The sequence below is a fragment of the Melanaphis sacchari genome, unplaced genomic scaffold (assembly GCF_002803265.2).
Source record: "Melanaphis sacchari strain LSU unplaced genomic scaffold, SCAv2.0 Contig11_pilon_pilon, whole genome shotgun sequence".
NCBI classification, from domain to species: Eukaryota; Metazoa; Arthropoda; class Insecta; order Hemiptera; family Aphididae; genus Melanaphis; species Melanaphis sacchari.
The window spans coordinates 1,441,586-1,468,877 of record NW_020270469.1 but is presented as its reverse complement, the minus strand read 5'-3'; the positions used below and the strand labels follow the sequence as shown (position 1 = coordinate 1,468,877).

Genomic DNA, 27,292 nt, shown 5'->3' with positions numbered 1-27,292 from the left:
GTACGTCATCTGAAATATAGAGAAATCATATAATTAACTTATTTTAACTTCCATTATGTTTAACTATAAAAGTAGAAAACATTTATCAATGAAAAACAAATTATACATTAAAAAAAAAAAAAACTTTGACGATAAACTTGAAGATTCTTTACCAGCAATAATGATTTCACAAAAAATTGTGTTGAATTTTAAAGTTTATGTTAAAATATTTTTTTTAATCATAAATTTGTTATATTTTTATCCATATTTGTTTTTTTTCTTTCCTATATAAATTAAAAATAAATTAAGGAAAATGATTAATTGTAAAAAAAACATAATACATAAATACATAGGATTTTTACTTACATAAATAAAAGTATTAATAATAATAATAACAACAACAAAATAAAATGAAAATAATTTTATGAAGTTTAGGGAATATGAGTCTTACTATACTCAATTATTGGCAATTGAATCTTTGTTATCGAGTAAAAGAGCTACTGCTTGCCGAACACTCATTTCCCACGAATCAAGTATATGAGACACTGTAAAACGGACTGGCATCAACATCATTCTTGACTCAAACACATCTTTAACACACATGAGAAAAGATGTGCCACCATAGTCATTGGATGGAATTATACATGCAGGATTTGCAGGGGGATAATTCTCGTAAACAATGATATTAATTGGGGGTACACAAGGCAGATTTTTATCATCTAACCAACATAAGAGGCGGATACAAGAAACTCCACTTGGACGTACAGGATCTAAAGATACCTAAAATCAAATGGTTAGTTAAAAAAATATATGCCATACATCAAAAATATATAAAAATTTTACTGATTTTACAATAAAATATATACTTTATTATACCTTAAAACGTTGATCTAATCTTGCAATTTCACCTTCTAATGCTTTAGGTATGATACTTTGAACTTCATTGGAATTTTCATTTCCTGCATATGGTGGTGGTGATCTTTAATATATAATTAGTAGTAATTAATTAAATAACCAATAACTTTATTTAAATTTATAAATAAACTTACAAAGGTCGTCTTGGACCCACCATAAATTCTATACAAGGAGCAAACGTTCTGTGAAGTGTATGATTAAAGTTTGGCGATTGTATCATTGATCCAATCACTTCAATTAATGGATGTACTTCTCTCATAGTAGATGATTGTGGTGGAGGGACACTACCACCTTCTCCCTAACAATAGCGATAACAGTAATTATTATAAAAAAGAAACAGTGGAATAAATTCATTGAAGTAAATAACAATAAATTACTCTGCTTAAGTCTAATCTTTCTAAAGCAATTTCACATTTCAATAAAGTTTCCAGAGGCATCCGTTGGGTGGGAGTTGACAGTATTTCTAGAAGCTTTTTCATCTTACTTAATTTTTCAACATCTATAATTATTAATTATTATGAGAAAAATATATTAAGACTAATAATAATATTTTATAAAAGGATAATATGTTTAATCTTTAACCATTATTTTACCTTCATTTCCCATATGTGCAATCATTTTTCGTAAAGGTTCAATGTATTTGCTCAGTTGCCTCACTTTTTCTCTATATGCTATATCTTCCTGAGCTAGAGGACTTGGTCCGGCATTAGATGATGGGTTCATAGGAGTATTTAATGATGGAACTGAACTACCTGGAGATGGCACATTACCTAAAAATTTAATTCACATATAGATTTATAAATAGCATATACATATTAATGTATATCAAAGTTATGTTAATCATTATCAAACAAATCTAATAAGAATATTTTAAATTAATAATTCAATATTTATGATATTTTTTTAAAATTTAAAAATTAGTTTTGTGCTATGTTACAATTTGTTTTGATTTCTGGTTGCATAGTTTTATCTATGAGTTATCTGATATATATATATATATATATGGTTTTATTACTATAAAACAAACACAGATTGTAATTTACAGTTAGAACAAAAATGAACACAATATTACCTATTATTATTACTATTTTAAATACTTATTCAGATAAATTAAGACAGTTGGACTAAAAAGTCAATATTATTAACTCGTTCATGTGTTTTTTTTGGTATATTCAAATATTTTCAAACAATTGTAACAAAATAAAATATTTGATAATGTTAACAGTCGTTTGAAGTAAATCTAATTTATTAGCTATTGAATGATAAAAATAAATCATAATTATATTAAGTGGCTGATCAGCTATAGTTAGAGAACTATTAAGATATTAAACTATATAAAATAATATTGTAATGTTTATACATAGATGTTAATTTAGTAATTTGTTATTTTCATCTATCAGATTTATCTATATTTCAAGCTGATTTTTTTTTTTAAATTTAGATATTTAGTTTAAAAAGTAAACTAAATAATTATTATCAAAAATAATGTGTTTTTAATTTAATTCAAAACATATTAACAGGTTAAATTAGCGCATTTATTTATATTTTTTTAAATGCATGATAAGTGAAGTCACTTTGTATAAACAATATTAATATCATAATATGCTATGTGATCACAAAATGTATGTTTTTAACATTTACTTAATAACTCTACTTATAACTTGTTATTAGATATTCAAAATAACAGTAATTAGTATTTTGTTAAAATATTCATCTTATAGTAAAGCCTTGAAAGTCCAGACATCTGATAATCTAGGTGGTATAAGTTTATTTGCTCATAAATGCATTTGTAGATTTTGAAAATTAAAAGTATAATTCAGAAAAAAATTGCTAACTATTATACTTAAGTTCTATTATTATAAATATTTTTTCTTTTTTTTTTTTTAATTCATTATGTTAGAGTAATTTATTATGTTTGTAATTAAAAGTACAATAAATATAAAAGTGGTAAAATTAAAAATAAAATCTAAGTCATTTGAGTATATAATCTTGAAAACCCTCAGGTAATCTGAAAAAAAAAATGAGTATTCCAGACGATGCTTGGTCTGAATATCAAGGCTCTACTATAATTATTCAAAGAAATATACATATTTAAATACTTTAATTTAAGCAGACATACCAATTGATCTAATCGGCCCACTCATTTGACCACTAGGAGTTAGTTGAGGACCACTTGGTGACCCAATCATTTGATTACTAAAATATATTAAAGTTATATTAATTAACATAAATAAAATATTAAATATTATATTAAAGCATAAAAATTAATTTATGTCTGAAACATAAAAAATATATACTACACAATGTAAGAATCCACGTTTTAAATTTTAAAACGTTTACTTAAGATATTTTTATGTATACTTATGATAAATTCATTAAAACTAAATATTTGTTATAATGAATATATAAAATATATTTGTATGATTCAAAAATCAACTAGAAATTTATTGGCATTAAATATATTAAATAAAATATAAAAACTGCAATGGCATGTTTATTATATAAATTCAATTTAAATATTGAAGCGTATGTAATGAATTAAATATGAAATATAAATAGTTATATGCAGTTTGTAAAATAACCAGTAAATATGGTATTATGTTTTAATGAAAATAGGTATATATTGCTGAGTTACATAACTTAAATAATTTTAATACATATAACTAATTACTGCCCAATTCTGCATATAATTTAATTAATTTAAAAAAAAAAGTTTCTGACAACCATGGCTATGCTTTGCTATTTATAGCAGTGGTTTTAGCTCTCATACTGGACATAAAAAATTATTTGTACCACATTATTTTACTGATTTAAAATGTATAAGACAAGATGTTATTCACCTAGTATCATTATCTTGTCTAAAAATTAAAGGGACAAACTTACATCATCAATATCTTACTTGATTATTTATATTCAACTGAGAAATGAATTGATGCAAAAAAATTCATACAAATACATTTTTGAATAACAATTAAATATTTTAGGATTTACATGCAAAAATTATCTAAAACAAATTTACAAATTATAATTTATTTATGTATAAAGAATAAAAAATGCTAATTAATTAATAAGTTTAGTCAATTTATTTAGATTTATATATATATATAAAAAAAAAAAATGATATTCTAATTTAAAATACAGAAATAAGCACTATAAAACACAAAAACCAGATTTTGAAATCCAAAAAATTATGATTTGAGTTTTATAGCCTAAAATTCAGATTTATATCACATTGCTACTACATTAAGATTATAAACCTATGATAAACAGTCTTAACCATTTAAAATCAATATTTTTTATTAAAATATAAATATTTACCTAGATGGAAGAACATTAACAGGTGATTGTTGAGGTGACGAAGGACTGTTGTGGCTAAGAAATTGATTACTTCCTACAGATCTTGGTGGTCCAGATGGATATCCACCAACAACTGGTTGATTAGGAATCATCATCACATTTTCTGGACCAACAGCCATCTAGTTGAAAGATAATAAATAATAATAAAAATTAGTCATCAACAAATGTTTAACACATATATTACTTTTTTTTAATTGATATGTTGGTAAGTTGTAATCTTACAATTTTCAAATAATGAATCATTTTTTTTTTTTTTTTAATTATAAGAAATGTAAATTATCAAAATAAATATTCTAAACATATTTTAAGAACACTTGATAATATTAACTGACTATAGTCTATAAATACTTGCTCTTATCATTAAATAAAAATAAGCATAGCATTTGGAAGTATGATGTATTGACCTAATCTCTAGATAAGTTATGACCAATCTAGACTTTTATCATATCAAAATAAAATATGTATAACTCATTTAAAGAAATTTACCTATTACAAATTCTAAAATTCTAAAAAAAAAAATCAAAAATAATTATCAAATAATTAGTTATAAAACTGAACATGAAAATAGTGTGAATAAAAGAGATAACATAGAACAAAGATGGCCAACCTCAAGATTGGTAGTAAAGGGTAAAAAAAAAAGAATTAGTTATAAAACCATAAAAAAAACAGAATTAATAATCTAAAATACTTAAGACAAGAATAAATATAAAAATCAGATTTTTGATTCTAAACTAAGCAACGAATATATCATTGGTTTTAAAATACATTTTATAGGTTTATATTTGTATTAAAATTTAAAGTTTAGATTTGAACTGTTTATAACTTATTACTTATAAACTCTAAAAATTATATTTTTTCAAATAATTATAAAATAAGTTTACATATTTAAATTATAACATATTATTACTTTTCTTGGTTGCATACGACCCATAGTATTTGATGGCATGTTACTCGGAACAACCCCAGGCATACCCTGTACTGGCATACCTTGTACAGGCATACCCTGCACAGGCATTTGAACAGGCATATTCTGCATTGGTGGACCACCCATAACTGAAGACATAGGCATAGAAGGCCCTTGACCCATCTGATTGCCCATAGGACCTGCATTAGGATTTTGCATCATTGGTCCTTGACCCATAGGTCCACTAGGTCTTAATGGTGGACCTTGGTTCATTGGACCAGGTCCCATTGTCATTTGTCCAGGTAATTTATTTTGAGTTTGTGGTCTATTATTTAATGTCTGCAACACTAAAATTAATATTAAATAATATACACAATAAATATTTAATTATATTTGATTTTAACTTCTTACATGTTGTTGCATTTACAGGACCAGGATTTTGGTTCATATTCATCATCTGATTACCGCCTCCTGTGAACCAAAATATAAATGTAGTTATTTGCTTTTAAATATGAAATAATAGTATCCTAATGTTATAACACTTACTCATATCTCTTCCACCTACATGTAATAATAAACGTGCAACAAAGCTTAAGTATTCATCCTAAAACATTAAAATAGAACATATAAAATTATATTTAAATATTTAAACATATAATAACAAGTAATGGTTCATTTTTAACTTAATATTTGCTATCAAATGGAATGATATTGAAAAAAATTGCTTGTGTAATAGATTAAAGTATTTTTGAAAGAATCTAAGTTAAGAACTAAGATTAAGATTGTGATAATAATAAGAAATAAAAGAAATGAATAACAATTAAAAGTTTTTAAATTATCTAATATTTTTCATGATTATTGTATGAAACCAAAAATACATTTTACTATAATATATTATATAAATACATATAACAAGTATATTAATAATATAATATACAGTGTATTCTTGATTAAATGCAAGTGGATTATCTATGGTTGACTGCAGAACAAACTATGAACATAATTAAATGCAATTAATAAACAACCCGCGTTGTAATAAAAATAATAAATATTACACTTTATATCATATAAATTTTTAAATAAAAATAAAGTGATCTAATTTAATTTTTTTTTTTTGATATTTCATATATAGCATTAGAAGATTTAATTATAATTATATATTGAATATTTATTTCAATTTGAATTTAGTGGATGACCCTCAAAATTCACTTACATGTGGATGTCGGGCCACTTTATTATGTAGATAATCGAGAGTATATTGTATATAATACATGAGTATTTTAAAAAATAAAAATAAGACTTTTATAATTGTTTATTTTACTAGGATTCTTAAAATTAAAAATATAATACATACCCAGTCGAAATACGTAGTGAAATTTCATCAAATGTAAATATTTAATAATATAATGTTTAGAATACCTTTTTATAAATTAGTAATTACAGACTAAAATCAAGTGCATACATTTATAAGTAAAAAAAAACAAAAAATTTTAAATTTAATAAATTACCAAACTACATAACAACATAATTAATTGGTTTTGTAAATATATGTATTGAAAATTAAAATTAAAAAATAAAAGATATTACATTTTATTATCAGTTATTGATGAACACGTAGACTCACAAAATAATTAGAATATTGTAGATTATATAAAAAGATAATAATCTTTAATAGGACTATATTATTGGTTTAATAATAATCAAATATGAAAATATATATACAAAATATTAACCAAAATTAGTTTACAATATTTTATGGTATTGGAAATATATATAATGAATCATTACAAAACATAAATTATGATAAAATGAATGAATTATTATCTATTTATGTTTCACCAATTACAAGGCATTAAGATCAAATTAATTTTGAGAAATAATGCAATTATTAAGTAAAATATGTCTGACATGGTCAATCTACCATAAATGGGTTCAACATAATGAAAAAAAAAAACACAGAATTAAATGTATTCTGTCATTATATTTAGTCTGCAAGCACTGCCAGATAAATGTATTGTACTAGAATTATAAATTTTAAAGTTATTAAATATTTTAAATTGTGGTTTTTTACAATATTTTTCTCTTAAAAAAAAGAGATTTGTAATATTTTAACAATAATTTTACTAATATTGTAACATTAATTATTTAGCTCTATTGATGCACAATATATTTATCAAATTGAATACAGTCAAATATAGTCTGGTAATAAAAAACAACATATTTATACCATTATAGTATCAAACAATACACCAATATACATTATTTTAAATAATAATTATTATTATGAGATATATTTTAAATGTTAAGTTGTAATAAATTTGATTGGAATTACAAGTAACGATTTAAACATAAAATTTAAACACATTTATGTTAACAAGTTAAAATACATTTGTATGGTGTATAAATGTTTGTATTCACAGTAATGATTATTGATTAATATCATCTCATACTTTTGTTAAAAGTTGAATTTGTATTATATTTGTAAATTATAATCTTGAAATCATAAAAAATAGACATACGTTTTGTATTTTATGTACAGATCCATCAATATCATACGATGTAGACACAGCATATTTTTAACGTAAAAATGTTTTAAAATAAGTTTTTCATTATTTTGCAACTATATCATTCATAAAAATACCTATAGGCTATGGAATTATAAAAAACCATTACTTACTTTACTTTTGGCTTTCAAGAATACATGATTTTCCATTTCCAAACTGTTCTTTGATGTAGGCATTCCTGATTGTGCAATAGCTTCATCGCTATAAATACAAATAAAAAAATATTTTGAGAGATGCCAATTACAAATGTACAGTAATTCGCAGTAAATTATGCACGTACATTTTATTGACCACATTGTGTCGAAAACTCGAAGTACGCCAAATATCGTCGTCGCTCATGACTGCTGTTGTAGGTGTATACTGTGTAATAAGCACCTAGTTAAACTTGAATTATAGTTGGAAACTGAACAACGGTGAGAATACTGTTGGGTTATCGACAAATAAATCTACGAAACCGTCTATTTTCAAGCTAATAATTGAATAAAAGAAATTATTTTTAAAAGCAACGATAAAAAGTATTGACACTAATTATTTCTAAAAGAAATCTTTAAATTTTATAGATTACTAGTCAGAAGACGGTAAAACGTAAATAAAAAATTAGAAAACGCTTTTGAAGAATAAAGATACACTGGTAAACAAATTAAAACTTATCAGATAATCATTTTTTATAAACATTTTTCCGGTGTGATTGTGTGAAATGTTTTTAATCCATGGTCCGAGTGATAATCAGAGCCAGCAACGTTTCGTAGTCCTGCGCGTATGCGCAAAGAACCGTCCGCGACCTCTACTTCAAACTGACGACGATAGATATCGCTGTCGTGTACGTTTTCTGTCATATATTTTTCAGATCCCTATGCCTAGTCACCAACCGACGCCATCACACATCAACATCATACTGCTTATGATTACCAAAGAATATCCAATGAGTAACTTCACACAACCAACACCAAATTAGTCATTCAAAATTTTATAATCATTAATTTTAAAATATAAGTTAATACAATTTTTAATATTTATTATGAATTTATTGTGAATAAATAATTAAAATTACTTAAAATGCATTATTATTTATTTTATATATTATTATAATTTATAAATAACAATGAAGTACCTATATTCGTATTTCTATAAAGCCTTGACTGTAGTATTATCAATCAAAGAATAATATTTATTATGATAATTAATTTATTAATTTTGTTTTGTATGTTTATCGCCAAATGGATCTAACCGTAGTTTATTCAGCATAATAAAAATTGTTATATTTACTATGGAATATATCAGGGACAAACAATTCAATATTAATAGAAGGCCAATTTTTAGAACTTTTAAATCTAGTAGACCAGAGAATATAGAAAGAAAAAAAAAGTCAATAAAATTAAAAATTTACAATAGAAATTTATTTTTATATTTAATTATTTATATACGTGGTATTCAATTATTAATGTGAGAATTAAGCCTTTTAGTTGCAGATGATAATTTAGTAAAATTTACTTCTATTTCTGTAGTTGAAACACGCAATAGATCAATAGTGTCCTTAGATATCATCTGTTAAACGATTTCTTTCTTTTGATTTGATATGCTTTAATTGGAAAATGTACATTCACATAATATGTAGGCAAGTAGTACCAAACAAAGATGACATTTTTAATCAAAATCCTGAAAAAATGAATATTTTTCAACTAGTTCCTAATGTTTTCCAAAATAATACATCAATCTCTTTTGAAGATAAAATGGATTCGTCTGCAACTTACATAATTCTAATTGAAAAAAAAACCATCTTCTTTTTCAATTTCAATTGCTATAGGATTATTAAATAAATTTAAGTACGAATAATTTGTCACGTAATGTCTTTTTAAATTATATTACTTTAATATTGCAGCAGTAATGTTTAAACAAACTTATCATAGGGTTTTTTTTTTTTGTTTATTAATAATAAATAAATATTCATTCTTCCATAGGTTGTTAAATGTTCTATTTTTGTCGTCAATTTTATTCTTTAAAGTGTACATTTTTGAAACACTACAAAACACAAAAATAATAAAACAAACGCAATCGGGCAGTACAATACGACGAATACAACTAATTTGATAACATAAATAAGTAGTAGGTACCTATTAGCTATGTCAACTATGTCTCTATAAATATTATTTATTAAGATATTTAATAATTAGCTGCAGTTCAATACTAGTTAAGAATTCATGTCTATACATTTTACGATGGGCATCATATCGATTTTATTAATATATATTAAAATAAAATACAAATAAATGCCTGCTAATATTTTATAAAGTACATAATTTGAAAGTGTAGAACGAGTCAGTTAAAAATGGTACGTGGGAGCCGCTAATTGCCCATCCTTGGTTTATACCAAAAAATATGTTATTGTTATAAATGCTCACTGAATACCACTGAGTGTTTATCGTCTTTCGCCTAACAGTAGTGGTTTTGACAAGACTTCAAAAAGCGGGAGGGGGAGGGGTGCAAATATAGTACCATGGCATAAAAAATCTGTCTGAATAATATTTAACATTATAAATATTCTTACTGTTGCCAGCGACCTTTTCAGTCTAATACGCGCGGGATGCAAACGATCCGACGTCAGCTGTAATAATACATACCAATAATATATCTATAAACATCAGGAACGTAATATTTCTCGATTGTTCGATAGAACTCCGTTTGTACGTTGGACGATTTTATTTGTGATCATGCGCGACTGTGGCTTTACATTATTTTATTTTATTCATCATCCCCACATTCGAAGTGGAAAAATATCATAAAAGCTATAGTTAAGAGAACGCTATATCCGCGTGCGGTGTCTACGTCTTAAAAACGCATGGCATAGCCACATTTTCGTTCTGAATAATTCATTTAACTCTGACATATTTAATACAACAGTGAATTAATCTATTATCAAATACAAACGTAAGAGTATTACGTAGTGAATCTCGTAGGTTTTTTATATTTTTATTTTAAAGTGAGTTATGAGCATTTTAAAATGTACAAACAATTCAGACTTTTTAAATGCTCATAACTCACTTTAAAATAAAAATATAAAAAAAACTATGAGGTTCACTACATAATATTCTTACTTTAAAATTTAATATAGTAGATCAATTCACTGTTGTATTAAATATGCTATAGTTAAATGGATTATTCAGAACAAAAAATGTGACTATCATGCGTTTTTAAGACCCAAACACCGCATGCGGGTGAACGTACTTTTAAAATAAACTTAGAAAAATATTTTTTTTATATTATCGGATTTTAATCAACAAAATTGCATTAGATTTAATACAATTATAGAATACCTACTGAAATAACTGGTTTAATACACACTATAATTTCAAGCATTATAGACCTAACTATACAGACATTAAGCTATTACTCATATCCTAAAAATTTCCCAGAAACGATGAAATTACAATATAAACCAATAGACCACCTTCGCAAATAGGTGGAAAATCTTCATTTAGGTTAGAATTTTTGAGAAGTAGACATACTATGCCAATTACAATATAATCTTCAAATGCTGACAATACTACACATAATCACGTTGATAGAAATCTTATATCGACAAAATATCCTTCGCACCGACAAAGCAAATAATCAATTAACAACAACACTGAACAGCCAATTAAGTTTTATAAAAGAAATATGACTCTGTTTTTGACTTATTTAAATATAATTTGCATAAACATTATATATTTAAACATGTAAAAATTGCGTCGGCTAACAACCAAATCTCGGATTCAGGTATTTCGCACCCAAACATAGATATTTTTCTTGTCTTAAAATATTAATGATAATTTGTGTACAATATAATCATATACATAAGTATATGCTATATGGATACAATATAATTTTACACAATTTAAATAAAAAAAACTTGTTCTCAGGGAAGATTCCCGCTCTGCTCACTTCATCCATAAATTCTAATAACCATGCGATCAATGCTAAAAACATATTTTTTTGTGCTTTAAACAATAAATAAAAAATTGTCTATTATTTCCAACATTAAAATTTCCTTTTTTTAATTTTTATTTGACATAAACAATTTATACAATTAGCGCAATTAGTTTATATAAGAGGCTAGTTGATTAATTTTAATTATTCATATATAAATTAATATATATATATGTTTATTTATTATTTTTTTTTAATTTTTAGAAGCGTTAGGTATTAAAGTTTTATAGAAGGTCACAGCACAACTTCCTGAACTTTTCCTAAAAATAATATAGTTGTATAAGTTTTTGTTGTATAATTATTTGAAATTCTAATTAAAATAATTAACACGTTTTTACATTATTGATTACTTATATGACCAACTTATACCTACGCATTGATGATTGATACATAAATGTTTTATGTGCGCGTGACGTAATCGATAATGTGATGTATAGGTACAAAAGTCATTAAACAAGAAGACCAAAAACTTACAGATATTTATACGCATCTGTGTTGCGAATGAAAAATGTTGACGATTAAAAACTCCTTACGAAACTTCTTCTGCGATTTATGTTTTTATTTATCTTCAATATAAGATGTTATATAAAAGTCTACGGAAACAAAAAGAGCGTTATATACGATTATATATATATGTACAGATAAGATTTGTATTTTTATTTTTCCTAGACAATAAGGGTGAATATTTTTTCTTCGAACAATACTAGCGAATATCTTTACTCCAATTCTCTACTTATAGTTTAATCTGGACCAAAGTCTTAACAAATTAACAAATTTAGAATGTATTTAAAAATATTATAATATACACAATGATAGACGTTAATTTATTTAATTTGGTATAAAAGTTATGTAATTAACATTGAATTTGCATTTAAGAATAACAATAATGAGTTTATTTAATTTACATTCATTTAAGTATTTGAGTCTAGGTAGTGTATTTTTATGGATTTTTCGATTTTCGTTTGGTTATTATTCAGTTTAACGAAAAATATCATTACCCACTAAAATTTTTGGAAAACAGTATTAAATATATTATACTACCTACTTGTGTTTGGCAAATACACTCCATAGACAATTTCATATTCAGAAGACTATGGAAAGTATCAACCTTGTATGATTAAATATTGTGAACTAACAAGGCACTATTAAAATTAATAATTATAGGATGAATCAGTGGCGCAACCAGGATTTATTTGAGGGGGGATCCAAAAAAAATTTATTTTTCTACTGTATTTCTATTCTTTTCCTTAAATAATACATACATTTTATTACTTAATAAACAAAATTATATTATTTATTATACATATTTTTTATATTTTTAAATTTATATTTACAATGTAAGTTAATCAATCATTATTATTATGCCAGTTAAATTATGGTATAGTCATTAGACATAAGCCTTAATATTGATTTTATCTATATATAGAATTTGATATGTTATTAAAAAAATACCAAATCTAATAATTAATCTAATAAATAACATTTTATAAAAAATTCAGGGTATCTTTAAAAAATAAAAATAAATACTATGACATAAGCCAAGAGAAGATCCACTCACCGGGTTTGTCACTGGATGAAACCAATATAAAATAATTATACATTTTCAAATTTATTCAACGTAGCCCTATTTTTATAAAAAAACTTATGATATAATTAATATAGAATTGTTAAAATTTCAATTTTCCGAAATTCATTTTATATTTTCTGATTATAAAAAAAAACAGTTGATGTATTCAAAATTTAGCTTTTAAATAATATTATTGCTCTATTTCCACAAAATTTCCACTCAATTTTTATTATTGCTAAAACCTTTATTATGTAATTACTTATTCTTCTTTTTACATCCTAGTAGGTATATCAAAAGAAATATTGTTATAGTTGCTAATATTGAAAGTAAAATTGAAAATTGAAATGTGTTAAATACTTGCCTTTTAATTATTTACTATCGAATTTATCGAATATTGAAATGTTTTTTATACTGTGTCCAATCTCGCTATATAATATAAAGTATTAAGTTTATTCAATATTCCTATGTTATGCATGCTGTATAGAATCGTTTGAAGCACATTAAAATATATTTAGTATTTTAATTTTGAGGATGTTAAAAAAAAACATGTATATTATATATAGTATTAAAAAAAAATATTTGAACATATATCTGAACTACAATATAAACTAAAAACGAAAAACAAATATTTAATGTTAATTATTATGATTGTATCTTAATTAATTCCTAATAAAGACTTATTATATAATAAAGTAATATAATATTTATGCATTTATAAATATTTTTTCATTTAATTTTTAATTTTTTCTATAATAGTTAGGTACAACATAAAATTATTAAAATTTTAAAGCGCAAAACCGTATTTTTAAATGTTTATGATGTTATGTATAGTTTGATATTAAATACTAATAAAGTTAATAAAAAAAAAAAAAAAAAAAAAAAAACTTTGAAATTGAAAATAAAAAATTAAACAAGTATGTAAAAAGTTGACATAAACTTTTATATTTCTAAGCATAATTTATATTTGATAGAACACTGTTTATACAATTATACGACTTACGACCTATACAAATAATAGTTATTATTTTATAAAAATATTGCACTGCCTCATAAACTTTAATAAATTAAATGTATGAATTGGCACAACTAAACTTAACCAACCAATATCATACGATAGTCATGATAATAATAGTATAATTACTGGTTTATGAAATATAGAATGAGAACACGCCATGACCAGTACATTATGTATGAATTAGCCAATTTTATTGCTTTAAGTCGTTAGGTGAAGGAGTTTATTATTATTATATACTATAATATTTTTAAAACATAAGTGCTTAATAAAATACAGGCTCATTATTTTATTATAATATGATGTAGGTAAAGTCAGATTGACTTGAATAATAATTGTAGCATGTAGATAAGTATACGATACACTTAAAGGTTAAACTTTAAGGTTTAAAATATAAATTGTATATAATATAAAAAGGATAATTATTTTCATTTATCCAAATAATCAATACTTTTTTTCTTTTTTTTTTTTATTAAAAACATGCAAATGTCTTTTTGAAGACACGGTCAGATACCTATCAATATTATTTCTGTATATTATTGTACGAACACTGACACAACATATGTGGGTATGTGACAGTCAATTATGTAGATTTTAAAAAGAATAATAATATAATAGTGTTCGTATGGTATACTTTACATATTGTGACATCGTGCATACGTTAGGCATGCTTATAGAAAACTAATAGCTTTAACGATGATAGTATGTGTGGTATAAGCGAAACACAAAGTGAGGATAGAATATACAGTGTCAGTTTCTCTATAACAAAATAAATTATAATATTTATTATAAATATAGGGCAGTATTTTCATATATCGCGTTTTCCTTTTTTATTGTGTTCGTCTTACAGGAAAACAGAAAAATACTGTGTCTCAGTATCCTGTATAAAATATTTAAGCATAAACAAAATAAATATATTTATTTAATATAGCGACAGTTAAACAATTTACTTAAGATGATTTAAATTTAGCTTATGATATACATACCTATGTAAATACTAATAAGTAATAACTATATTATAGGGTAGATAAAAACAAAACATATTAAAACTATTATATTTGTATAACATTCAAACATCGTTCATAAGAAGACAATTTTAGAATAGATAAAAATCAATAGCACTATTGATTTATCAATAATTTATTAATGTCACAAAAATTGCAACAAATTGGCACAATAATGTTACCTATTGGTCATCTAGTAATAACTGATAACTGATAAGACACCTAAAATTGAATTTATTATTTTATTTAATAATATTATTAAATTACTATTTATTAATTTACACACAGATAAAACCGTTATTTTATTAATTATACAATATAATTATATGTTTTTTCTGTTGGATTAATATTTTTAGAGCGATTTATGTGCCTGATACGAATAATTTTATTTCATTTAATAATAAAATTGTTCAAATAGAGTGATACAGAATTTTAAATTATTCAGTGAAAAGTGATTTATTTAATACTTTCACATGATAACCAACTAGGGTTTTTTCAGACTTTAAGATTTCTTATTAAGTGATATTATTATTAGATTGTTAGATAAATAATTTCTGGAGTATTGTTCTGTTTAAGTTTAAAGTAGTTAGTTTCATGACCATAATAATAGTTTATAGTTTTGTTGATGATGTTTTTGTTTCAAAGAATAAATAACATTTTTATTTTACTTAGTATAGCATACTTTTAGAATTGCAAGAATTTCAGTAATTTATTTGAATCTATATTTATTTTACATTAGAAAACTGTGATAACTATTTTTATTAAATAAAAATATGCAAGTAAAAGATTTTTTAATTCATAAAATTGTTTTACAATAGTAGTTATATACATATTATAAATATATATAAGTATAGTGTTTTGACATCGAGACGATCATCATATTAAATAATAATATTAAGAATAAAATAATGGTTTGAACTTATAAGAATTATAATATTTTTATTTAAATTAAAATTTGTAAAAAAAAAAAAAATTAAACATTATAATCACTACAAACATAATAGTATATAATAGTATGCCTTATCAACAATAGTAATTGTAAGTTCAATAAGTAATGATAAAACTGTGGATTAATTGATTAAATTTATTAAGTTTGACTTTTAAAATGATAACAGTATATAGATACCAAGTTCTACGGTATTTAAACTATACAAGTCTCATGGTAAAATGATTTTAATGACGATAGCAGTTTTAACGCGCATAAGGCTTACATAATTATAACAGTATACTAATATTATCATATTTTTTTAATTATTTGTGGTTAAAATTTTGAATAAAAAAATTTTTTATTGAAAATGAATTAATTTTAGAACACGCAATTTGAATATGATCACAATATTTAATTTTGAGTATATATATATGTATAATTAGTTTTCAATTAAAAAATCGAAAATATATTTAATCTTTTTATTTTATTTTATCATCAGTAAAATAACGCCCATTTCGCAAATTGTCAGCTGTTCACGATCAGAGGGATTCTCATTTTTTTGCAAACTATTTGAATTCATTTTTAAACTACATTTGATAATTTTAATAATTAACTAATTTACATAAAAATGTAATTAGTGACAGCAATAGTAAGAGTCATTTAGTGAAAATAAAATTTTTGTTCTACTAAAAATTTAAATAATAAATTTAACTTTTGTTAGTTTTAATGTCAAATTTTTGTTTTAAAAATAATTGCTTAGTTAAACGATAGTAATTTTAATTTTATTATAATTTTATCTGAATGATTTTATTCTACTTCGGTATTAAAATACTATACTAAAACAAAATACATATATTATTAATTAAAATTTTTGTTTTTTATTGTAATATGTCGTAGCTCATGTACAAAATATTAAATTCCATCTAATTTATTCAATATTCTATTTTAGGCGAAACCGATAGATTAGGTGCCAATTAATTTTTATATTGATGGTTTTTATCGTATTTTACTCGATAAGTATCATAAATACGATTCTGAATTTCCAATACGAAAATGTCTTTAAAGGACTGTATCCCGTCAACATAATATAACAAAACACAAAAAGAAGTGACCCAAAATATAAGGATAATAGCTGTACAATGAACAGTGAAATGCTTTCAGTGTTCCGTGAACGTATTACGTAAGATGTAACCATGTATTAAAATTGTAATTTGAATGAATGTCTGAAAAAGCTGTAAAAGTCTAAAATTTAATATAATTACAGTATCTTAGCGTAGAAAAGTCATGAGGGATTTCAGCTAAGCTTCCTCTATATTGTAAATTATATACCTTCCCAAAAGCAAAATTTGGGCTATGCCACTTTGTTGGTTATCAAAATTCAAATAAAATATGTTTTTTTATCAAACTATATTCAAACAATAAGTATACTTATAATAATAATGTTACATTGTAAAAATGTATAGTCAAATATTGTTATGTTTTGTGTGTTGTATTAATGATGAACTATTAAACAAAAAGTTTTACAAACACTTTTACCCCATTTTTTCCTTCAACAATGCCGTTATAAAAATATCTGTCTGATTTTTGGAATTTTTAATTATATTTAAAGATCATGTTTTAAAATTATTGAGATATTTTAAACTACCTATTTAAAAAGTGTTCTGTGGAGATATAAACTTCTGTTTTTAAAACAATAACCCCGTTTTTAAACATTAAATTTTTTAACAGATAATATTTTTGAAAATTTCAACTTATCAACATTAAACCTCAATATTGTAGTTTTAAAGTTATTTAATTTTGTGTACTGGGAATAGTGGTCCATGATTATAAGTTTGAAAAAAATGGAGACTATATTAATTTAATTTTTTTTTTTAATAATTTAAACTAATTTATAAATATTTATAATTTGTAACAATTTTTCAAGTATAATAAATACTAAATTCAATGTTACATTTATTTTATACTCTTGTTAGACTATTTTGAAAGACATTTATCCTTGATAAAAACATTTTAATAACTAAAAAATTACTCGTTTGAGTATTTAATTAGATACAAGAAAGTTTTAAAAAAATATCCTTTATAAAATATATAGAAAAAAATAGGGTTCTTATTTGAAAAACAAAAATTTGTTTATCGTCTTTTTGTAGTATAAAAAATCTTAAGAATTTAAAAATTTGGTCTTCAAGTTTATTTAAAAATTCCAACAATTAAAATTTGAATAAATGTATTATTAAAGGAAAAAATTTTCATAAGAATTTATTCCCTACACGATATTGTTTGAAATTTATTTTATACAAAATCCAAGGCATGGTTGTATAGAGTCTAGTCTAATTTTATCGACTGTACCAACGGTAGTTGAGTCACCATCGATTTTAAAATAATTCTATTGAAAAAAAATAACGTCAAAAAAATAATATTAAAAAATACATTAATACTGTAAAATTTTATAGTTTGTATATACCTAATCTAAGATGAATATTTTTTTGCAATAATCAAAATCATAGAGACATGAACTTTATTTTTATTCAATTTTATGGAATAATTATTTATAGTACAATAGTTAATTATTGTAGCACAAATAAAAAGCATAAAAATAACTATTAGATATATTATTATCTTATTGTAAATAAGCTTTTATATATTATAGATAATAAATAAAAACAAATACTTATTTTATTTTTATTTTGTATTCTTGTTTCATCGGAAAATTAGAAGACCTTTTAATAATAAATATACATTTTATAAAATATATATTTTATATGATATGATATAATTATAACATAAAATTATAGTTACTTTTCTCGAAAAATATTAATTTAAAATATTTTTTGTATAAAAGTTGTTAGGAAGATATGTTTTATTTAAATTACGAAAAATAACGATTTTTATGATGATTCATAAATCATTTTGATGAATTGTGTAATGTAAATAAAATGACGTGAAACTGTACTTTGTTATTTTATTTTGGCAATTTTTGTTTCAGAAAAGTATAATATACATAGTATATCGGTGTAAACTTGTTTACTTGGCGTCCAATCTCACTCGAATAATATTCACGTGCCAAGTCTTTATACGCGATTAAGTTCAAAAACGTTTTGAAATTAGATTTTTTTATATCCCGATATGTTTACAAAATGTTATGATATAACATTTACAATAGAAAAATTAACATATTTTCAATGATTTTATGTGAGAAGAAAAATAAATAGTACCTAATAATACGTGCTAACAATAATAAACTTTTATAAAATAATTGAAATATTCAAAGGTAGTATAGTATTGATACCAGTTTTATAGAAGATTTATGAAAAAAGATAGTATGCAAGTGTAACAAATATAAAAAATGACTTAAAGTATATATAAATTAATGCACGACTAAAAGTTCATCAGTGGAAAATGTATTTTATATGTTTCTATACTTTTTAAAGAACTTATAACTTTGTTTATTATTTGATAGCGGAGTAAAATCAAATATTTGTATATACGTTTTATTTTTTCCGTTTTCAGTGAATTTTTATCATATCAAACTTTTAAAAAATTAGTAGTTTTTTAGGAACACTTATAATTCGATTTAATTAAGTTTTAAGACTTTTCTCACCGTATCCAAAACAAAGTAAAGATAAAAATTTAATCCTCACTTAATGCAATTTTAATTCAATTTTACATTATAATATAATATTGAAATCTTATTACAAGTTATTTCAAATATAAATAGCTTTTAAGTACAAATATCGATATAGTTAATGATTCTATGTACAAATAATAAACGTCTAGAGAAAAATTTAAAACATAATTGTTTTACAGAAAAAAGAGTTATTTTATCTTGTACTGGTTCAAAACTTTATTTTTCTATGATAATAAATAAAAACAACTATTCACATATAGTTTGTTTTCAAATCATTTCAAAAGATTCTTTTTTAAAGCCTTTCAATTAAAGATCGATACTTGAAAACCCTATGATAGTACAACGATTGTACTGTAAAGATAGTTATATTTAACATTTTTGTCTAAAAACCTATTAGAGTTTTAGTCTCTAAATCGTAGAAACGTCGCTTATACATTATTATTAAAATATAATATTATCATGTAATATAGACTACAATACATCGCTCATTTATTTGGTATAGTGTGTCAAGTTAAAGAGGATGAGAACTACCATAATCGCCAATATTTTATGTTTTTAACTTTGATATATATAATTATATAGTTGACCTATTGCCGATGGTAAGTATTTGAAGTGGTAAATACTGAACAAAAACTATAATAAAACAGTGAACTACAATAAAGTTGAATGGTTATGATTGCCTCATTGCTTGGTATTATTTCCAATAATCGTAATTCATGAGTGTAATATAAAAAGCTTTCGGGGAAATGTATTTATTTACATAGTTCTAATATAAAGTAGAATGATCAGTCAATTTATTATTTATTATGATTATTTTTTTTTTTGATTTTATAGTTTTTTTTTTTACCACAGGTAATTTAGTGGATAATTTATTATTTAAGATTTAATAGTATCACAGAAATTAAGACTTAAATTAAACAATTATAAATGATTCTGTTTGAATTATATTGAATATTTATCAGCTTTTATACATTTCCTAATAAAATTGTACTTTGTTTAATTTATTTGATATTCATACTAATTGCATTTAAAATTTAACTTTAATTGACTAAAATTTATTATACAGTTTTTTTTTCTATTATTGGAGTTATGAATGTTATGACCATAGTTGAGGGGTGAAAATCCAAAAAGTACTATTGTCAAAACTAAATAAAATCGTGTTGGATATCGATTTTTATGGAAATCATCAATACATCGATAAGCGATGTCAAAATAGATAAAAACATACTATTTCCCGGTCAAATCAGCTTTTTAAAATGACTAGTTAATCCAAAACAAACCTTTTCCATGCATAAAACTAGTATTAAGATAAGCCAAACGTACTTTTTCCAGCTTTATGTCAAAACTTACTGTTGTCCGTGTTAAAAGAATGGGCACCAATTATTAACTATACCAAAACGAACTATTGCCATTAATTATTCCAAAACGTACTTTTTTTATGTTAAAGCAATACGTACTATTGCCCCTGTTGTAGGTATAGAGAAATAATGTTGTTAATCCAAAACGTACTTAAATGTATTTTTAAAAGTTTTAGTGTGAATTAAAAAAAAAATGAAATACTAGATTATTGAACACATTTGAATTGTTTAAAAAAGGAATTAATTTTTATCAAATATAAAATAATACCTTATCTTCAAAATCACTTGTCTATTTATAAATGGTGTGATTTTATTGAAAATGTTGTTTCTGCGAATGTTTTCATTATAACCACAAAGAATACGGCGCAGTCATTGTACAACGTAGTAAAGCCGTATTGCCTTATTTTTGATTTAATTATCAAGCTAAATTACAATAATTTGTTCTTAATTGCATTTTCCATACTTTTCAAGAGATGGAAAAAAACCTTTTAAATACATATCCCAAAATATATTTAAATATGTATTTATCACTCGATAACTTAATATTAGTTTTCATTGTAATTTATTGTGTGTGTTATTAACTAGCGAAAATGTATTGTGGATAAAATATATTGAAATTAAGTACTTGGTTTGTTTGAATATAATATTTTAAGTTTAAAAAAATACCTTTTAACTAATTATTAGTCATTATAATATTGTGCTAAAATAAACAATAAAATTAAATAACTGGATATCATTTTTTATTTTTATCATTATCTTTTGTTAGTCAAGTTTTAGAAGTTTAAGTATAGGTTACACCTTAATCTAATGGTAAAGAGAATAATAGTAAAATTACGTAAAAAAAACATTAAAAATAGAAAAATCTTAAAAATAATATATTATACTATTTTATTTTGAAAAAAGCACATTTTGGAATAATTTTTTATAGTTTTTCCAAAATTAACCATTTTCATTGAATTTTCCAAAACGTACTATTTTCAATAACTTAATTTCAATAGTACGTTTTGGATTTTTGTACTTTTTTAAAATGCCATAAAAATAGGGCTTATAGTCAAAAACTGAATATTTATCTTAAAAAAATCTATGTAACTCATTACACATTACATTTTTTGGGCTTCTATTAACTGACATTGGTAAAAGAATAAGAAAAACAAAAAATCGATTCTCCTGAAAAATCAGTATTTTAACAATAGCGAGTTTTGGATTTCCACTCCTCAGTTATACTGAGTTAACTGAGTTGTTAAATATAAACTGTTTATAGAAATATTGTTTAAATGTCTCTTTAATAAACAGGTATTTAAAATTAAAGTTTTAAAGTATAATATCATATATGTGTGATTTTTATATAGTTATATAATCGTAATATAATTTTTTTAGGCAAAGTTAAAACTAATCTTAACTTTGCTTAAAAAATAAAAGTAAATCCATAAAATATAATATTATTTTTAATTCATAAAATATCTGAGGAGTTAATATAATATGACAATCGTATGTTTAAATAATTTTCTTCCTGATTGTTTAATGAACCCACTGTATTTTAAGTATGAATAGGATATTTAAAAAGATTATCATTTTTAATTTACCAATTCTAACCTATAATATAAAATAAACAAAAAGAACTCATTGTTCACACTTATATTTTCAAAAAATTAATATTTTAAAATTTTTTTTTCATAATCCGGTCTTACAAAAATTAGAAAATAAAAAAAAGGGATTTTTATTTATTTAATTTTATTGTTGTAGGTATGTTTTGAATTTTCTTTGGAAAATTAATTACTAATAGTTTAATTTAATATTTTGAAATAAGATATTTTTTCATAGTACTTATTTTGATATAAATTATTATAAAATTCAAATTTCTTACAAGTTAGTAACTATAATTAATTATGATTATTTAAAGTTTAGATGAGTAGAGTAGTGTATTAACATTTTGGGGGAACCTCTGTAATATAATTATATAACAAATAACTCCAATAAACGCATTGCATAATTTTGTTTTGTAGACCATTGGTTCCATTTTTAGACATTTCGTGAAATTATGTGTTACAATAATAATATTATTATAAGACGGCGTCATAAATAGGCAATTTAGGTACATATTGGTCATGCGTTTATTTTTTAGCTATCTCGTAAGCCATGGATTGAAAGTCTATCTATATCAATATAATATAAATCAATGCTTATGTGTGCGTGAGTATGTGTGTGATATATATATATATATATATATATTCAAGTATATTACTCCATTGTTTTAAAAAATTGGTACATAGGTAATCGTATACTCAATAATGTGTACCCTAATGCTAATTTTTTAAATTACATTTTCAAATGTAGTTCAGGTAGGAATTCGCTCCAAAACAATCAAATATATTTTTGTTTGTATGTTAGGTTGCTATTGGTTACGGAAAATAAAATAGTTATTATAATAAGATATAATTTTAGACCTGTATTTTATATTTGAACGAAATCACCTATGGCTAGGTTTAATGTTTAAATTAATATAACAAAGTTTAAAACAGGGTAAATTCATTATTTAATTTGTCACGGGAATCTTCGTACAAGATTAACTAGTTCTTAATATGACATATTTAAAATAAACATTAAATGTTTTTGATCGATTTCGTGAACAATGAATACAAAATTAAGATGATAGTATAGAATTTAACTTGTTTTTTAAAATTGCTCATTAAATAATGATAATATAATTATAATGAAAAGATAATATCTCATAAACATACAGTACGATAATTTTAGGCTATACATAACATACAATTTGGTTACTTGTTTTCTTCAAATCTGACATTTAATATGCTAGAATGATGTATAGTATCCTTAAAATTACAGATAAACATTTTTTCAAATTTAGTGCAAACTTTGTCAATAATGTTTTGTGATAAAATATTATATCACTAACACATTAAATAAATTTAAACTCTTGTTTTAATTTATAAAAGCTTGTTTAATTCTAATATGTGATATTGATCTTATATGCGATTATACGCTGAATTAGTTATCTGTTTTGCAAAATGCAAAAAGCTTTTAACACATTCATGTTATAAACTTTCTTGCATGTGAAATTGACAGAGAAAAATGTTATGATTAAGTATTATAAAATATGTATATGATTGATGTTATTTAATGATTTAGTATAATATATAACTGCATAAACATAAAGCATGTGTTGTGTTTTAGTTATAAAATGAACAGCAATTTGAAATTAAATAATATTGTATTTATACTGCATTTTTTGTTTTTAGTACATTTTGGTATACCATTTATTCAATAAAATATATTTTTTTTTTATCCATATTTATTAGAAATTTTTTAATATCTTGTATATTATAATAAAATTAAAGTATTAGTATAAATTTTGGGAAAAAAATCAAAATAGTAGCATTATGAAATAATCATAATAGTCTGTAATAGTGTGAATATTTTTTATATGATGAATAATTATAACATGCTTTTTTACAATATTAAACCTTAAAAATAGTATGAATACCAACAAAATATAAAGCATGCAAAAGCTAATATTATATATCCTTATAAACTGTATTAGTTTTTTGAATTTTAACCCAACTATCCAAAATGGATACGATATTAAAACATACTTTCTTGGGTATGGTAAATATTATAAAAAACTATTAAATAGTTGTTTTAATGAACATTAGAAAAAATATTATTTTTGTTTTATCAAAGATACATCTAGATCAGAAATGACCATCGCAGATATCAGAAAATATGTAGAGATAATCTTAAAATTAAAATAGTAGATAAAATTATGGTTTTATATTAATTCTTAGTGGATATTGGTCATTTATATGTATTTGAGTAGTTTGATTGTATTAATTAAATTTGATGTGACATTTTTTTATCAAATAAGAATCACCGTTTCCTTAGAAATTTTTAAATGGAAGACATTTTTGAAAATTATTATGTATCTAAAATTTAAATGGAAACTCAAACAAATTGCTTTTAAGTTTTTTATACTTTTATATTAAATTAATAGTTTATGATAAAAACTGGGGCAGTCATTCTTCTGTTTTTAAAAATTATATACGTACATAAGCTTAAAGCAAATACCATTGCCCTAACTTCTTTATTTGTGCCTATAAATTACCATTGGGGTAATTATTACATGGAATAAATGTTATATTAAATGTATTACTTGTTAGAGACAGACGATATTCACAAATTCAATAACCTTATAGACAAATATGAATTGCTATTATTTTAAAACTATCATAAACTTCAAATCTTCCAGATCAATGGTTGTTCCAGCCAAAAAATGTGTGTGTGTATGGAGGACCCCCTCTCCATTTTTACAATTGTAAAACTATTTTTAAGGGCACCTAATATATACATTTTAATTTAGGTACACTAGAAAATGTTTGAAGAAAAAAATTCTGTTTAAAAATTTACCGCAAAAAAAGATTGATAGACCTTAAAATAATATATCTTTAAAATACAACAATCAGAATTTAAATACATTTTTTTAAAAGAAAACAAAGAGGGAAAGTATGCTTGAAAAGTTTTATTTAATACAAAAAATATGTCTATATTATCACAGAAAACGTACCACAAAATATTATCTAGTAATCAAAACGTGCACGATCAAAAATAAAAATATTAATTATAAGTAGTTGATTATCATTGACAGATGCATATTATTTTATAGTATTAAAGTAAATATAATTAATTAATTTCAGTTTCTTTAGAATTATACCGGAACATTTGTTGTTTAATGCTGAAGTCGAATTATAAGATAATATGATATTGTGAATGATTGTATAAGTATAAAGTATACTGAGTCTTAAAATGTCTTTCTAGTTACCCATATATCACTCAGTGTTTTTATAGCAGAAATTAGTGAAAATTTAAAATAATTTGATTGAAAATAATGAATGAATATTTCACGGAAAACTCATTTTGAGTTATGTATAGAGATTCACCTTCTTAGTATACTATATAGTAAATAGACTATAAATTAGGTTTAACTTATAAATTATAATACTTTATAAATAAAGAATGCAATTAACAAATGTTATAAAATGAATAGTTTTTGAATCAATTAATTTATTAATTTTAATAAAATACATTTATATTGAAATAAATAAATAATGAATTGCTTAAAATTGGTAAGCAATAGTATTTGTCAATATTTTAATTAATTTAATTTACTTGATATTGTTTACATCCACAAGCTGTTTTTCCGCTGTCACTCAATTAAATTAAATTAAAATCAATTTCCATTATTGTTTTAAAAACGTTTATTATCATTTGCTAAAAAATAACAATGTATTTATTTTAGAAAACTGTTGGAATTTTGCGAAACTCGTGTAAAGTGTGCACAATCAATTGTCGAATTCAAATCGTGATTTTATAATGTTGTGAATACTATAAAGTGTATACATTTTTGTAAAAATAAAAAAAAATCTTTTGATGTTATTGCTTTGATTTTATAATTTTTTCTAGATTTGGGTTTGTATATTTTTTGAAAAGCGAATTCTGTCCAATAAATTCTATAACTACATACATACAAGTGATCCTGTTTATAAGTAATAAACCCTTTTTATATGTTGTGGTATCAAATTACGTTCAAGCTGTCATTTTGAAATAAGATATAAGTATAATAATACATGTCAAAATGGGTAATTTGAAATTTTCCTTTACGGGAACAAATTATTCATCTACATCACTTTAATGATATATCACCTGTAATCTGTTTTTCCACTGACAAGTACCTTTTTATAGGCATTATATAAGTTTGACATAATTTTGAAAATTTCAAATTTACAAATATGTTTTCTAAAGTATTACATAACACTGAACACTTAAGTTTATCTAAACTAATAATTACTGTTATATTATTATAGTAAAAAAATATTGTTTCATCAGTTATATAACGAATACAACTATTTATGTAAATAAATTAGGTAAACCTGTTTACAACTTAATAAATAAAACTACTTTTGAACAATCATTTCAAATTGAAATAATCAAATTATCTAAATTCTCTCTATTTTTACAAATTTATATCATTATCACAACTTATTTTTAAAAACTATATACTTATGAATTTATGATTAATTTGAAAATTTAGAAAATTCAAT

The 27,292-nt window shown here is 23.0% G+C and overlaps 1 protein-coding gene across 1 annotated transcript; it reads right to left on the bottom strand.

The window, feature by feature from the left end:
- Nucleotides 1-424: 424 nt before the first annotated feature.
- On the bottom strand, nucleotides 425-8,058 carry LOC112604202 (mediator of RNA polymerase II transcription subunit 15). The gene is made up of 12 exons (XM_025353130.1): nucleotides 8,000-8,058; nucleotides 7,833-7,920; nucleotides 5,702-5,759; nucleotides 5,567-5,626; nucleotides 5,159-5,502; nucleotides 4,213-4,370; nucleotides 3,014-3,090; nucleotides 1,488-1,664; nucleotides 1,272-1,393; nucleotides 1,029-1,192; nucleotides 856-958; nucleotides 425-759 (listed from the first exon to the last, which is right to left on the bottom strand). The coding sequence occupies exons 1-12, from the start codon at nucleotides 8,056-8,058 to the stop codon at nucleotides 436-438; spliced, it is 1,734 nt and encodes a 577-aa protein (XP_025208915.1). The 3' UTR covers nucleotides 425-435.
- Nucleotides 8,059-27,292: the final 19,234 nt, after the last annotated feature.

Bases quoted from the DNA above. Each gene is read 5' to 3' on its own strand.
- LOC112604202 (XM_025353130.1), bottom strand. From the start codon at position 8,058: ATGAGCGACGACGATATTTGGCGTACTTCGAGTTTTCGACACAATGTG. The intron at 5,760-7,832 runs GTAAGTAATGGT...TTAATGTTTTAG, and splicing joins TCTTGAAAGCCAAAAGTAAA to GATGAATACTTAAGCTTTGT. The intron at 5,503-5,566 runs GTAAGAAGTTAA...TATTAATTTTAG, and splicing joins TCCTGTAAATGCAACAACAT to TGTTGCAGACATTAAATAAT.